Below are 17,500 nucleotides of genomic sequence, written 5' to 3' on the forward strand. Positions count from 1 at the left end.
GCACTTTGTTGCGGTTTGTTTGTAGTCAAGGGTTACCGGAGCTGCAGCTGCAGCTGCAGGGAGCTGGACACCCGGTTAGTCTCTGCCAGTTAGAAAAAGAAAAGTTAACAAGAATGTCGGATCGATGCAACCTGAAAGCCCTGACAGCAGCTCTGTGCTGCTTCTACCACAAGAACTCTGTCATCACTGCCAAGGTGAGAGGACAGGCAGCATGTGTGCAGGTGCAGACTGCTGGGTTTTGTGTGTAATATCCTGTAAAGAGAGAGTGTTTATGTGTGCATGTGCAGGTTGTTTTTGTTGTGTTTTCATGCCATTACATTTTGTGCACTTTTCAACGCTCTGATCCTGTTTTGCTGCAGTGAGACGGCAGGAAACAGTGCAGACATCAGGAAAAAAAGCATTATTAAAAAGACAAAAACAATCTGGAGCATGGCAACACTTCCAGACGGAGCTAAATCTAATCACAGTGAATGGTCCTCCTCTCTCCCTCACTCTCCCTCTCTGTGAGCTGAACACTGGGCTTTTATTACTCACACCAGACGCTCTCATAAATGACCGACTGTGTGTGTGACTGTCTCACTGTGAGATATATAGCCGGCTCCATCCATATGCCGTGCAGGCAGACAGGCAGGGCAGTGTGTGAGGGTGAGACAGAGACAGAGGTACAGGGACGAGGGCTCATCGTCCTCATGAGGATGATAAATTGCCAACTTGTGATAGTTTGCCTCTTTGTGACGTCAGTGAAATGTATGAAGGCCATTAAGTTGATTGGATGGAGCAAGCGGCGGTGCAGAGGTTCGTTCCTCTGTGGGTCAAATTCAAACTGTTGGGATGTTAAAACATGTTAAAACACGGTGGAAGTGCATGAAACATGAGGTCAAAGAGATTTTAGGCGAGTAGTTTTGTTTCTTCAGTTGTTTATCATTAAATCATTTTAATTCTTACACTTAGACTTTAACCCTCTGAATCCCAACAAGCTGTTTCAGGGCATTTTTTGTTGCTCTTTTTACATTCTCCTCTCTGTGTCCCTGTATGTCACTGCAATATATAAAATCTATATAAATCTATAAGTCCTGCAGCTCTATGGAATCAGCACAATCATGGCTAGAACACAGTTAGAATGACAGAAATCAGCAAAAAGAAAAAAGCAAGTTGAATTTCTTTGATAATTTACTTTTGAAAATTGGAATAAAATGGAATTTATATATAAACACCTTTCCAAGTGTCGAATGTTGTTCAAACACAAAACACCAAAAAAAATGACAAAAAAGACACAAAATGACAAAAAAAGACACAAAATGACCAAATAAGGCAATAAAGGACACAAGATGATCAAAAAAAAAGATACAAAATCACAGAAAAGACACAAAAAAGGACCAAGTAGGATTTTAAAAAAAGATGTAAAATGACCAAAACAGTTTTCTCCACATATTGAAGCCTCTCCTGACCTCTCCTCTCTGCTCTGTGTAAACAGCCTCTCCTCTCCTGTCCTCTCCTCTCTGCTCTGTGTAAACAGATTTTCAGTGAATATTTGTCACATGACCGTTGGTCTCAGCAGAATCAATCATGTCTTCACAGTGTCTCTGAGGAGCAGAATTTAATGTTTTCAACAGGATCTGGTTAGTGCCAACGCTTTATTTTAAATGACACATGTAGAATAAAGAGATTCTGACACAAATATCAACATTTTAAGCTTCGTTGTGGTCACTTCTTCAAACAGAAATGTTCATAACATATGATCCATTCAAGCGCTGTCAAAAAGTTCAGATTCTAATTATAAAACTGTCTGCTGCAGAAGATCTCTTATGTGTCTCTGATGGACTTGAACTTGTTGTTTTCCTCTCCGGCCTGCAGCTCTGGCTCTCCTTCATCTTTTCTTCCTCTTTTCCATCAACACACTCGCTTTTTATCTCCTCCTTGTGTCTTTATCTCACTTTCTGTGTCTTTACTTCTGATTCCAAAGGGCCCGGGGTTTTATTCCGCTCTCTTATCACTCACTCCCCTCTTTGTTTTCTCCTCCATCTGTCTCTTTGGGAGTTTTGCCATTTAACCAAAGAGAGCGAGCTTCATCTTTCTGACGACTCACTGCAGTCATGAGAGACCTCTCTGACCCATTTTGAATCCCTGACTACAGTGTCTGACAGTCTAACAACAGAGGGAACAAAAGAGATTATCTTATATGTTGTACAGTATGTAGTTTTTATCCAAAGCTTAGCAGCACAGTGACTGTACACACAGATCACACATGTTCCCAGAGGGACATAATAAAACCAACATCCACCGTCAGTCTTATGTTCACTCTAAGCTTCTTTTTCACTTTGCACAATGAAAAATCATTTACTGAGTGTTTTAAGCTTTGAGCACATCAAGTACTTAAAGTTAAAACCCTCAGACGGCTTTTATAAGCAAATTATTTCCCTTTTTTTCTTCTTTGGACCCAAAACATCTTTAAAACTCACACAGCAAAAATTGTCACTACAAGATTTAAGTCTTACTGTACCTTTAAACTCCCCCAAAAAGCTGCTTCAGTATGTTTTCTTTTGCTCTTCTTACATTCCTCTCTCTGTGTCCTTGTATTTCACTGCAATATATAACATCTCTATACATCTATAAGTGCTGCAGCTCTATGTAATCAGCACAATCATGGCTAGAAGTGGGAACAACTCAAATATGTCTTTGTGCAGAATAACACAGTAAGAATGACAGAAGTCATAAAGAAAGAAAAACACAAGTGGAATTTCTCACATAAATTACTTACTTACATAAACAAAATGTCCAAAAAACGACATCAGAAGAAATACCAAATGACCAAAAAATATACAAAATTACCAAAAAGACGCTAAATTGCCCCAAACGACAGAAAAGGGCCATAAATGACAAAAAAGAGACCAAAATACACAAAAGTACACAACATTACCAAGCCAAGACACAAAAAGACCAAAATAAGACACAAAAATGACAAAAAATTACCAAAAAACAGACACATATGACCCAAAAAAGACAAAATTTGGACATGTTGAATAAAGAGGGATAAATATTAAATATCACAAATAAAACATTCACAGAAACTTAACTCCTGCAAATAAATAAGGAGTTTTGCATCTTTAGACTTGAGATTGGAGTCCCTGCAGTGCAGAGATCATCCTCCTCCTCATTAAACCAGTTCAGTCTCAGTTTATCTGGTATTTCCTCTCCTCTTTATCTCTCCTTCAGTTCTCCCTCCCCCTCCTTGTGACTGTCTCTGTTTCTCCAGCTTCTGTTCTGTATTTGCATCCATCCAGCTGTCCAATTATCTCGCAAAGAAGTTTCTAAAAGTCACAACATGAATGCAAACTGCCACAGTGTGCAGCTGCTTTGGGAAAACACTTCCAAGAGAAAAGTTGATTCCTCAGCAGAAACTTCCAGCCCTTCACCTTTCTGAAATATTTTGCAATACTGACGAAATTCTATGAAATATCGTATCTATTTTTCAGCCTTTTTAGTTCAATACATATGATAATAACAGGGCAGGACACTCAGTTTGTGTCCTTTAAATATGATGAGATAAACTGTAGATGAGAGCTAAGAACTCTGGATATCAACATCTCAGCTCCATGATCACACGCTCCCCACCTTTCCTGTTTACTCTCCACTCGATGGATGTTTCTTCCTGTGTTTAAACCAGGAGACATCTGACGGGTCCCAGTGGGACAGAAAGGTCATCATCAGTGCCATCACTGAGATACTGCTGTGTACAAGCCTTTAGAATAAATCTATTTAAGCTCCTCTCCTGGCTGATTCTGACACAAACATCACGTTTTGGTCACTTTTTTTAATGGAAACCTTTTGTATCCTATGATGCATTCAAGGACTGTTGGAAAGGTCAAATTCTGACGATAACACCTGTTTTTACAGTTTTTTTTCCACGTTAAATGGTGCATTTTTGTCGATTTTTTGTGTAAATGATGTGTAAAATCACTGTTGCAAGTCTGTAAAATATTTCATGTGGATTAAGTTTTTCAAGACCAATAATAAGCAACCGCCAGACTTTTTACTGTTGTTTAATTCATTAAAAATTTTTCACATTCCTTTTTTTTTTTGCTTTTCCATAGAATTTGCTGTAATTTAAGCAATAAGGCAATTGAATATTAATGTAATAATATATATAATATATATATATATATATATTATATTAATTTATCAGATTTTTACAATGTTTGGAAAAAATAATAAAGGTAAATATCATAATTATTTAGCTTTTTGTAAAATAATAAATTAAATTTAAAGTTGTACTTTTAGAAAACTGAAAGTTAATCTACATACAGCAATATGATGTGTATTGTTTTTTCACATATAATTCACTGTAATAAAAGCTCTGTAAACATTCAAGACCATTAAGCAATTAATATTGTAATAAATACATGAATTCCTCAGTTTTTCTAGTTTCAGCACATTTTAATTGCAGTAGTTTCCTGTGAACATGATTTAAATTCTCCTCAGCAGCGTTCTGGTGTTTTTTAATTCTCACTCTGTACGTTTGCAGATTAAACCATTGATGCTGGATTATAATGTCAGCGAGAGTTCGATGATGAGGAATCAGGTTTATGATACTAAAAGGTTATTTGTCTTCACCTTGCTGAACTCGAAGGGACAAGCAGCTTACTCATTGTCCTCTGTCCTCTGATTGGTCCAGTCCAGCTCAGACTGGATTGTCTCAGAGAAGACCTGGTTCATCAGAAACTCTCAGCAGGTTCAGGGAAATACTTTTATTCTGATGTGAAATCCAGGAAATCCAGCAGATTTCAGCAGCGGCTGGATTTTCTTTGAATAATGCCCTTTTTGTTTCTGTGTGGGTCGAAAAAACTGCTGAGCAAGGGATTATTTTTATGGCAGGTCAGTGTTTTTAGACATTAAAGAGAAAAAATGTGCTGAGTGGAATCGATGGTCCTGTGATAATTATAAGTAATTCTATTGTTTTATTTTTTTGTATATTTATTACAATTGTAGTTATATATTTTTATTTATTTTTACCTCTTTTATAAAAGATTAGAGTAAAACCTGATTTTCACACGTACAGAAAAACACACAAAAAAATTGTTTTTGTTTTTTTTCCTCTTTGTTTATTAAATTGTCCACCTCCAGAGAAAAACAGAAAAGCACACAGTCATTTTCTAATTTTATTCCTATACAAAATAGATTTGTTTTTATCTTTCTTTTTACTCAGTTGACCAGATTAAATAGAATAAATTAATGAACAAATGGTAGTTACACCATATGGTTATCAAAGAGCCAGAGTCCATTGGAAAAAAAATATAAAAGAAAAGAAAATATGCTTTTCTAGAACTAGTTTCTGCTGCAAATAATAGTTAATATTCAGATTTTTTAATTAAGTCATTTGTTCATAATGAAATAGAAAAAAATACTACTAGTACTTAAATAGAAAAAACACAGAAAAACATGGAGCAATAAGGTAAAGAAAAACTGCACAAATAAACAAAAATTATATATAGCGAAAAACATTGTGAAAACATAAGCAGTATAAACAAGTAGGGGAGTCATGTTTGGTAACTTAACCGTTTTTCATATATAAATGCTTGGTAATACCTGTAGCTTTCCTTTAGTTTCCTTGAACAAACCTTCACCTCCTGGAGCTTCATCCTGTTTTATTCTGTATCAGTGAGTTCACACATGATGGAGACATGAACGAGGCTCAATGTCACAGCAGCTATTCAGCTTTATTTACAGTCGTTCACCTGTGAAGGTGTCCGTCTTTATGGCTCCATCAGGAAGCTTTCTAACCTGTAAGTGCTGAGAGGAGGAGGAGGAGGAGGAGGAGGAGGAGGAGGAGGTGGAGGAGGAGGAGGTTCAGTCCAGTCCTCCTACAGTCAGATCTGTTGTGGTTCAGTATAAATGCAGCTGCTCTCTGAGGATGACATCATATTGCAGAGTCTTATTAAAGGCCGGCCTATAAAACACAGATCCACATCTCCATTTCTCCTCCTCCCCCTTCACTCCTCCTTCACTCCTCCTTCACTCCCCCTTCACTCCTCCTTCAGTCCTCCTTCAATCTGTTTCCCTCTCACTTCTTCTTCTGTTCATCCTGTCTTAGCTGCACTGTAAAAAGAAAATTGTTAACCAAATAAAACAGTAAAATGTCTGGCAACAAAAGACACTTTTTATTTTGCAGGTAATTTCTTTTTAAAATTTAATTTAAAAAAATTACTAAAAATGTATTTAAAAAGCAAAAGTAGTGTAGCTTTTACTGCCAGACTTATCGTTTTTTTTTTTTTTTTTTTTTTTTTTTTTACATATAATTCACTGTAATTTAACATTCAAGACCATTAAGCAAGTGAAAAGTACTGTGAAAAAAAATTATCCAATTGTCCAATTATATTCCTTCACAGATTTTTAACTTTTATTTCATTGTTAATAAATGTAGGAGAAAAAAAAGTAGTAAAATAATACATTATAGTAGTAAAATAATACATTATGTTTAATGTTTTACTGTAAGAAAAAACAAAGTTGCTGTAATTTTAAATTCAGCAATATGATGAAAACCTTTTTAATGCCATTTGCACTCAATGTAGGAAGAAGCAAAAAAAGTAAAATACTACAGTACATTTCTGTAAAATAACTTTTTTTTACAGTGTACAATCATCTCCGGTCCTCCCTCCTTCCTCCTTTCTTCTTCTGTTCTGCAGCTCCCTGGGCTGTGAGGCTGCAGGTGTAAAAGCATTTTATTGTTGCAATAAATGTAATCACAGATGTGACTGTAATCAATAAGAACAACAGAAAAAGACTTGTTGTTTACTAGAGCTCAAATAACCTGGAGTCAATGCAGCCGGCAGCTCTGAAGCTGTCAGACTGAATGTGATGAAGCCGGACCAACAGGAAAAACTCGCTGCACAGACATACAGAGTGTTAACGACAAAAAATGAAACAAAATGAAGGTGATGCAACCTTTTTATCTACCTTAACCCTCTGAATCCCTATGAAACGTGTTATTGTAAAAAGAAAGTGTAAAAACAGGTATTATCGTCTATATTTGAACTCCAACATTTTACTTATCGTCAGACAATGAAAGCTTTTAGGGATTGAAATGTATATTTTTTTAGAAATCGGCAATCTTCACTCTACATGTGTCATTGGAAACGTGTCTAGAAAATAAAGCAGTTGCACTAACCTACACAAATATTCACTGAAAATCTATTTACACAGAGCCGAGAGGAGAGGACAGGAGAGGCTGGAAACATGACAATACTTTAATATGTACAATAAGTGGAGACTTAGTTTTTATTTCCAACATTCATGACACTTGTGGGCAATTGGAAAAGTGTTTATATATAAATTCTATTTTATTCAATTTTTAAAAAAATATTTATTTGAGAAATTCACATTTCTGTCACTCTAATTGTTTTTCTGCACAAAGACATGTTTGAGTTGTTTCCACTTCTAGCCATGATTGTGCTGATTCCATAGAGCTGCAGGACTTATAGATTTATATAGATTTTACATATTGTAGTGAAATACAAGGACACAGAGAGGAGAATGTAAAAAGAGCAAAGACATCTGAGGACACTGAGTGTTAAAGCCTTTAAACTTTCTGAAGAAGACTCTGATCCACACCTGCAGGGATGAAGAGCTTCAAGGCAGCTCTCTCTCTCTCTCTCACACACACACACACACACACACACAGAAAGGGAGTTATTGAACCATATACTTGAAATTGGAATGTCTATAAGCGCCCCATGAAACTGAAACCTTGAGCATTGCTTCATCCCTGAGCAGCCTGTCCTCTCTCTCTGTCTCTGTCTCTCCCTCTTTCTCTCTCTCTCTCTAAAGTAGTTACTATAGACCTTCTCTCTGTCCCTCCAGTCTCTACGTCTCCATACATGACAGGAAGTCAGAGGATCCTGTTACAGTTTCTACACAGAAAACAAAACGTACAGATTCTGTTGTTTCTAGTTTGAAACTCAGACGTCATCAGCTCAGTGTGTGTGTGTGTGTGTGTGTGTGTGTGTGTGTGTGTGTGTGTGTTATAATGGAGCTCTCACTCCGTCTCGTCCTGCGGCTGAATTGATTTTTTACTGTATGGAATCAGATACACTGGCATGTTCTGACGTGTGGAAATCTATTATATATATATATATATTTTTTTTTTAAATCAAAAAATCAATTTTATCCATGCATTCTATGGCATTTGCACCTTATGTATTATTTACATAAAAAGCACTGTTATTAAAAATCCAAGACCATTAAGCAATTTAATATATATATATAAACCATTTTATCCAGGTATAAATTTATGCTTTTCTATTTTCATTTGGAGGTGGATAATATAATTAATAAAAAGGTGAAAATAATTAGTTTTATTTTTGGACATGGGGACATACTGGGACATCCATGTCAAAACCATGTTCTACTCTAATCTTTTATACATTAAAAAAATCAGATTTAAAAAAAAATATCTTTATGAATGAAACATCATGCAGTGCATGAAAGCAGTGAAAATCTGTTATTAAAGTACTTTATTTTATTCTATTTTCCCATTTATCTGTAACATATCTTCTTCGGAAATTGTATCTCTTTCTTTCTTTTAAATATTTTGAGAATATTTATTTAATCAGCTTGTAAATGTGTGTCAAGCCGGTACAGCTGTTTTCCTTTTTTTTTTAAATATTTTTATTTTAATCCCACCACAAGAAGTCACATTTATCATGTTTTTATATCATTATTATCACTTCAGAACTATGCTACTGAACTTATTTTCTAACTTAGTTTTGCAGAAACATTATTAAACATTTTGGACGTTCCCTTTTGGCTCCTTTTAGTTGCCATCTGTCATTCTTCAATTCTGTTTATTTCCCTATTATAATGTGCCTAAAATAACATTTCTGCACCATTTATGCAAAAGTGCCAAACTATTTGAAAAAAATGAACATATTTGTTGTAGTTAAGATTATTATTTTTCTCTGATAGATCCTATTGCAACAGAGACGTTTTTCATAACTGACCAGTAAAGAAAGTCAGTAAAAACTATTAACTGCATTTAACTGAAGGTTTCAGCTGTCAGAGAAAGTTCAGGGAAGTGTGCGTCACTTCAGTGTGTGTGTTTGTGTTCGTCAGGTAAGGGTGTGTGCAGTGTGGAGGCAGGTCTGAGCAGTTGGGTTGGGTCAGAGAGGAAAATCACTGAGGACTCATAGTGAGAGTGTGTGTGTTTCTTGAGAAAATGACTCGTCTGAGCTCATTAATACCAGAGATAACAGTGGAGTTTGTGTGTGTTTGATATGAAGTTTGTATCTGATGAAGGAGACAGACGGAGCCATGCAGAGACCCAGCAGCTGTCATGTAAGTGTGTGTGTGTGTGTGTGTGTGTGTGTGTGTGTGTGTGTGTGTGTGTGTGTGTGTGTTTGTGTGTGTGTGTGTGGGGTGCAGGTGGTTGCTGACTCAGCATACTGCAGGTTGTTAGCAGTTTGTTCTGTTCTTAACAAATTTTCCAAACTCTCTGGTTTCGCTTTTCAAGACTGAACTGAAGAATCAATCATGTGATCAGCTGTCAGAATGAGATTAAACTGTTGGTTCTTCCTGCTGTCACCTGAGGCTGTGTGACCTTCGATCAGTGTGTGTGTGTGTGTGTGTGTGTGTTAGCGGTTAGAGTCCTGTTAGACAAATTAGTTAATTTAACTAATTTTGGCTGATACAGTAAACTTTACTTTGTCCGGCTTGTTACAGGCTCTGAACCCCTTTGATTGACACTTTTTTTCTATAAGTAATCACCAAAAATACACCGTTTATCATAAAAATAAACTGTAAAAACAGGCATTATTGTGAGGGTTTGAACTTTCCGACAGTCCTTGAGCAGATCATAGGTTATAAAAGTTTCTGTTATAAAAAGTGACCAAAATGAAGCTTAAAATGTTGATATTTGTGTCAGAATCTCTTTATTCTACATGTGTCATTTATAATAAAGCGTTTGCACTAACCAGATCCTGTTAAAAACATTAAATTCTGCTCCTCAGAGACACTGTGAAGACATGATTGATTCTGCTGAGACAAAATGTCACGCGACAAATATTCACTGAAAATCTGTTTACACAGAGCAGAGAGGAGAGGACAGGAGAGGCTAGAAACACGACAATACTTCAACATGTACAATATGGGAGCAAACTTAAACTTTTTTGTCTTTCTTTGGTTATTTTTCGTCTTTTTTGGTAATTTATGTAATTTTACCTTATTTTTTGATCATTTTGTGGGTTTTTACAACATTTGTGACTCTTGGAAAAGTGTTTATATATAAATTCGATTTTATTCCATTTTTTTTTAACTTTTTATATTCTTTTGTCATAATTTGTTTGTTGTAATCTCTGTCATTCTAACTGTGTTATTCTGCACATAGACATGTTTGAGTTGTTCCCACTTCTAGCCATGATTGTGCTGATTTCATAGAGCTGCAGGACTTATAGATTTATAGAGATTTTATATATTGCAGTTAAATACAAGGACATAGTTTCTCATCAGTTACAAGGTTTTTAGTGTCAGCTTCACTCCTCTCATTAAATTTTGTCGGAGACTTTCACCATGACCTGTCATCAGAGCTACAGGCAGCTGAATAAAGACACTGATGTCTGTGTTTGTGTGTTTTTGTGTGTTTCCTCTGGCAGTTCTCCAGAGATCAGTTCATCGTGGACTGCCCGTCAGAGAAGCTCCGCAGAGAGCTCGAGGAGGAGCTGAAGATGAGCTGCGAGGAGCCGAGAAGCCACGCGTGGTACCACGGAGCCATACCCAGACAGGTAACACACACACACACACACACACACACACACACACACATATCTGAGTCACCAGTCCCTCCCTTTAAAAGCCTGCATGGCTAAAACTTGTTGAACCAGATCTCCTATTATTAGACACATAGAGTCCCAGAGAGATTCAACAGTGGAGAGCCTGGTCCAACATGAGGCCAGGGTATAAAAAGGTCCTTCTGTACTGTGTGTGTGTGTGTGTGTGTGTGTGTGTGTGTGTGTGTGTGTGTGTGTGTGTGTGTGAGTGTGAGTGTGAGTGTGTGTGTGAGAGAGAGAGAGAGAGAGAGAGAGAGAGAGAGCTTGTGTGTTCCCTCAGCTCTGAGATGTAATCATTTTTAATAAGCTGCTTCCTTTGGCTAAACTAAACTACCATTATACACTAAACAAACACTCACTTAATTAAAGTCTATAACCGTGTCTGTGTGTCTGTGTGTGTGTGTGTGTGTGTGTGTGTGTGTCTGTGTGTGTGGCAGTAAATGTAACAACAGTGTGATGGAAACAGTGTGATGGAAACAGAAGATAAAGAAACATTTTCAGCTTGTTAGTTTCCCGTCAAACAGTTAAATTGTTTAAATTAAAACAGTTAAATTAAATCTGACGTCCCACAAACCTGTTGTTGATTGTTGATTGAGTGAAGAAGAAAAAGTCTAAAACATATTAGGAATAGATACATTAAGCATAAAATCTTTAGGTATTATAAGCTGACACAAAACAATTGTTTTTGGTATCTCTTTAGACTAAAAAAGATGATCCTTTCTTATAATTGTTGGTGATTATTGTTCTGTTTATTGGCTCTTTAGTTAATCAATCCTTTGCAATTTACACACATTTGAACAGTAACAATATATTTAATGCTCAAACTGGGAAACTTTTGTGGAATCAGGGTTGCATTTGCATGCATTCAAATATAAACATCATGTCACTTGTGGGCACTTTGAAAAGTGTTCAAAAAAATATTTCTCAGAAAAATTTTCAATGAAATCTCACTGCGTTACATGAACAGATGTAGTTCAGTTTTCATGAATAAAACTCAGTGAACAGAGAATCAAACTCTGTCAGGCCACTGAATGAACCATGAGTCATGTTTTTGTCCTGCTATATTTATCTGTATGGGTTTGGAATTACAGTGTATTCACCATGTGAAATTAAAGTTATAAAACATGAATATAAAAAGTCTCTGTGAAGCTTTAAATATCTTCATGTGTTACATAACAAACCAGCCGAGCTCATAGAGAAGGTAACAGAGTAACAGGCGGCCATTATTATTATTATTATTAGATTTAATGAAATGTTTGGACTGTAAACAAACACAGTGTGCCTCCGTGTGTGTGTGCACGTGTGCGTGTGTGTGCGCGCCTCTGTGTGTGTGCGCCTCTGTGTGTGTGCGCCTCCGTGTGTGTGTGTGCGTGCGTGCGTGCGTGCATGCGTGCGTGCCCGTGCGAGCGCGTGTGGCGCCTATATGTAACTTCCTCCATCTGGTTCCAGGTCTCAGAGAACTTGGTGCAGCGTGACGGAGACTTCCTGATCCGTGATTCTCTGTCCAGTCCGGGGAGTTACGTTCTGACCTGTCAGTGGAGGAACGCTGCACAGCACTTTAAAATCAACAAAAAGGTTAAAAAAAAACCACACGTTTGAATTCATATAAAACTAACAAACACTTTCTGATGTTTAATGTTGTGATGGAATACAGTCTGACGACTTCTGTCTCACACAAATTTAATAAATACAACGTAAAGCAGAGAATCTTTCCTGGATAAAATAATATTGTAAACTTTAATTTGCATGCTAAAGCAACCTATAGCAGCACCTCAAAGTAAAATTGTATGAGAATAGTTCAATATGCATGTGGGAACTTGGAAAAATTCAATTTTAGTCCAATAAAAAAAAAAAATTATCACAGAAATTGAACATGCATTTTTTTCTTTTTTTAATAACTGTGTTCTACACAAATCATCAATCCCAGTGTCTCTGAGGAGCAGAATTTAATGTTTTTAACAGGATCTGGTTAGTGCAAACGCTTTATTTTAAATGACACATGTAGAATAAAGAGATTCTGACACAAATATCAACATTTTAAGACAAGTTTTGGTCACTTTCTATAACAGAAACATTCATAACCATAATTAATTCAAGGACTGTCGGAATGTTTAAATTCTGCCAATAATGCCTGTTTTTACAATTTCATTCTAAACGGTGTATTTTTGGTGGTCTTTTAGAGAAAACTTTTTTTTTTTTGTCCCCGGTGTGAATGACACTGAAAAAAACAAGAAATAACTTGTTTCATATTTCTCCTTCAGGTTGTGATGTTGAACGAAGCGTACACCAGGATCGAGTACCGGCTGGAGAGAGAAGGCTTCGACAGCGTCCCCGCACTCATCAGATACTACGTCGGCAACAGGAAGGCCGTCTCTCAGGTCAGCTGCTTGGATTTTATGTTTTCCTTATTGTAACAAATAAGAAATACTTAATGTGCATTATTGGCCTCTGCTAACACTGAGTGGATGTCTGAGGTCTGTCATGATAATTACAATATGGACTTACTGTATCATATATATATATATATATATATATATATATATATATAAATATATCTGGACATGACCACGATAATTGTGTCTGTCTGGCAGTGCCAGAAATAAACATTACTGAGACAAGTTTTACTGTAAATTCTGCTCTGTTCTTCTATTTAAGTGTATTTATTTCGATTTTTTAAACTTTTTATTTATTTATTTTTTAGTTACAAGAATATATAAAAGGTCCCATACAAGATGGCATTAATAGAAAAATGAATGAATGAATTAAGTTAAATTAAAATTAAATTAATTAAAAGATAATTGTACACATAAAAAAGAAAGAAACAAAGGAATTTTTATATTTTTACATCTTTATTCAAGATATACTTTTTTTTTTTTTATCACATTTTTGTGTGAATATTCTTAGGAATTAAAAGTTAACCACTCTTTGCATTATAATCCCATTATTTTATTAATTATTACATCAGCAGCATAAGTTGGTCTGAAAATTACAAAAATATAAACATAAAACATTAATTCCTGGGAAATGATATTGTCTAATAGACATCTTTACAGGCCGAGATGACGAATGCCTTCCAAAAAAATTGGATAAAATTATAAACAAAATTCTTTAGCTGACATGTACAGTTTTTAAGTTTTATATCCTTTGTGTGTGTGCAGGTGGTGGGAGCGATCATCTTCCAGCCGATCAACAGAGGGCTGCCGCTGCGCTGCCTGGAGGAGAAGTACGGCCTGTCGGGTCAGCACCGGGAGGCGCTCATGGCTCAGGAGAGGAGGACCAAGAAGCGCCTCAGCCTCAACATCACCAACGGCCACGCCGCACACGACGGCTCGCACGCCGCGCACGACGCCTCGCACGGCCACGACAACGGCATGAGCCGCAGCAGCCAGCTCAGGTCTGAGCAGAGCAGATTGAGTTTAATGTGATAAATGTTGTGTTAAAGACTGTTGGGCTTTTTAAGTGATGAGCTGCAGACCAAATAATGGAAACCACCTTTACTTTCCTTTCTCAAAGACTTAAATCAAACCCCGTCCTGCTTTCAAGCTTTTAACACGAAGCCTCGAGCTGTTTACATCCATCACACTGACAACGAGCCGTATACATATACATATATATATTTATATACTATATACGACTTGTTCCATAAGTGTCTATAAATACAGACGTGGTGAAAAGAACAGAAGTGTGTAATTTCATGGCGTAGAGATTTAATGTACGGAGTCCATAACTGTCTCATAAAGAGAAGTTCAACTCTCTGAACCCCGACGAGCTGTTTCAGTTTGTTTTTTTGCTCTTTGTACATTCTCCTCTCTGTGCCCTTGTATTTCACTGTAACATATAAAATCTTTATAAATCTATAAGTCGTGCAGCTCTATGGCATCAGCACAATCATGGCTAGAAGTGGGAACAACTCAAACATGTCTTTGTGCAGAATAACACAGTTAGAATGACAGAAATCAGGAAAAAAGGGAAAAAACGCAGATTTAATTTCTCAGATATTTGTTTTTTTTTAATGGAATTTATATATAAACACGTTTTTGAGTGTCAGTTTTGTTACAAACACAAAATGACAATCACAAAAAGGACCAAAAAAGACACATAATCACAAAAAAAGACACAAAATGGCCACAAAAAGACACAAAATAACCAAAGAAGACACAGACATTACAGAAAATTACCAAAAAAAGACACAAAATTACCAAAAAAGACGTAAAAATAACGAAAACAGTTTCTCCACATATTGTACATATATACATATTTTCATGTTTCCGTCCTCTCCTGTCCTCTCCTCTCTACTCTGTGTAAACAGATTCTGAGTGAATATTTGTCACGTTTTATTGCAAACGCTTTATTTTTGGAGATGTTTGAAATGAACTGTTCAAAGTTCATATTCCCACAATAATGCCTGTTTTTACAGTTTCTTTCTAACGTTAACAATGTATTTGTGGCGGTCTTTTAAATGTTTTTCAGGGTTCAGAGGGTGAAAGAAGGAAAAAGGAAAACTCTTTCGTCCTCATTTGTTTTTCTCTTTTGGTTTTATTTATTTCTCCTTTATGCATGATTATGTGTGAGTATGTTTACTGATATTAGTTTCGGTCCTCAGGTCGAAGGATCGATGTGGCAGCCAACCAGCGAGTCTCAACCAGGTCCAGGAGAGGAGACGCCCACTGAAAGCCCACCAATCAGAGAGCTACCTGCCTCTAGGTGAGTCACACTGAATCAACTGACTAAATAATCTGGCAATAAAGCCCAATTTTTTTGCAGTGACTCTAATGTTACACTGTTAATGCATTTACAAAGAGAGCTTTTATGATTTATTGCAGGCAGACGACTTCTGAGTGTGATTATTTAGAAATGGTTCATTCAAGGCACACTGGAGCCTTTATTAGTTTATTGTTGTGCTGTATTCTTTGAATGAAATGAACTAATTAAGATAAAATCCACAAAGTAACAGTGGTCTGTGTTATAAGAGTTGCAGCCAACTCATTTTATAACTAATGTTCACTCTTCACGCACTGAATACAAACTCCTGCCCCTGACATACAAATCCCTCCATGCCCTCTCCCCTCTGCACCTCACTGACCTCCTCCACCCCTACACACCATCCTGAAACCTCATCGCCCCACACCCAACTAAAAACTTTTGGGGCTCGTGCCTTCAACTCTCATAGCCTGGATCTCTCTACTGGCCCAAACCCAAAATGCTGCCTCCTTGGACATTTTCAAAAAACTTCTCAATCATCATTCGCACAAACAGGAAGGGTTTTTGTGTTTCAGTCAGCGAGGTGAGACTATGGAGTTCAAGCAATGTCCAAACATGAAACAGTTTAAAATGAGGTACAAAGACACTATTTTCCAGAGGTACAGGGATGAGGGAGATGTTGGGAAGCACCAAGTGTTATGAGGATACTGTGTTTATTTATTTTTTATCTTTTTTACACTGGTTGTCATTTTGTGTTGTTGTTTCTTTTCATTTCGTGTGTATGTGTGCGTGTGTTTGTTTATGTATGCATATGTGGGCATGTGTATGTATGTGTGTGTGTGTGTGTGTATGTATGTATATATAATTACGGTGTTTAGACAAGGATTTTAACTTGTCATGTTTAAGGAGAGGGGGTGGGAGTTTATAAGTTTTACTTCTTCTCACTTCTTTTCGAATATGTATTCTACATGTAATGTTAAATGTTTTGTCTGACTCTTTTTTATTATTATTTTGTTTTCATATTCGAAATTAACTTCATTCAATCAATCAATCAATCAATCAATCAATCAATCAATCAATCAATCAATCAATCAATCAATCAATCAATCAATCAATCTGTTCACAAAGGACTCAACTAACCCCCTCAACCTGTCATCAGTCCATAATTTTTTAGTCATGTATTATATTGTAAAGCGCTTTATAAATTTAAGTTATTATTATTATCATTATTCCGTCTCAGGGTCGAAGCCTCCGCCCCAGCAGCAACACGACTCTCTCCTGCAGACTCCAAACCCAAAGTCTCCGGTGTTTCGGACGGGCAGCGAGCCGGTGCTGAGCCCCTCGGTGCCCCGCAGGTCTGCAGAGCTGCTGGCAGGTCAGTAGAGCTGCAGGATGAAAACTAATGTGACACAAAAACCTGAGAAACCTTAGAAATCTTGGTACTTATGTGCTGCTTCATAACAGTGTTATCCACCTGTTGTTAGAAGACCTTTAATTGATCTTTAGACTCTCCACATTCAGCACTAACTAGATCTTTCTGTTTGTTTTAATAATCGAAAATTTGATTTATGCAGAACTTTTCATACTGTACATACAGTAAAGCTATAATTTAGTATATCTCCCAAGAGGGGTAAAATAAACAAAAAGAGCTTAAAAGAACAATGAATAGTGCAGTGAAGTCTGTAAGGAAAGAATAAAAGCTTTGTTGCTCCTGTTGTAACATTTAATGAAGAACAAACAGTCTTATCTGCTGTAAACACCTGCAGCTGTCTCTTTATTTGCTCCGGCCATGGTTTACATGCAAAAAGGAAATTAGATTTAACCTTGTGTGCTTTTACTTATTCTTTGGTATACACAGTCATGGAAAAATTATTAGACCCTTGTTTTCTTTAGTTTCTTGATCATTTTAATGGTTGTTACAACTAAATGTACACTTGTTTGGACAAATATAATGATAACAAAAAAATATAATTTTAAGATAATTT

The 17,500-nt window shown here is 36.5% G+C and overlaps 1 protein-coding gene across 1 annotated transcript in view; it reads left to right on the forward strand.

Moving 5' to 3' along the window:
• bcar3 (BCAR3 adaptor protein, NSP family member) overlaps positions 1-17,500 on the forward strand; it is an 85,186-nt gene that overhangs the window by 61,857 nt on the left and 5,829 nt on the right. The window contains exons 8-13 of the mRNA XM_059341630.1: positions 10,641-10,769; positions 12,264-12,389; positions 13,076-13,192; positions 13,973-14,208; positions 15,418-15,518; positions 16,756-16,890. Coding sequence (XP_059197613.1) covers positions 10,641-10,769; positions 12,264-12,389; positions 13,076-13,192; positions 13,973-14,208; positions 15,418-15,518; positions 16,756-16,890 — 844 coding nt within the window. The remainder of the gene's footprint in view (positions 1-10,640; positions 10,770-12,263; positions 12,390-13,075; positions 13,193-13,972; positions 14,209-15,417; positions 15,519-16,755; positions 16,891-17,500) is intronic.

The sequence above is a fragment of the Centropristis striata genome, chromosome 9, assembly GCF_030273125.1.
Source record: "Centropristis striata isolate RG_2023a ecotype Rhode Island chromosome 9, C.striata_1.0, whole genome shotgun sequence".
Lineage (NCBI taxonomy): Eukaryota > Metazoa > Chordata > Actinopteri > Perciformes > Serranidae > Centropristis > Centropristis striata.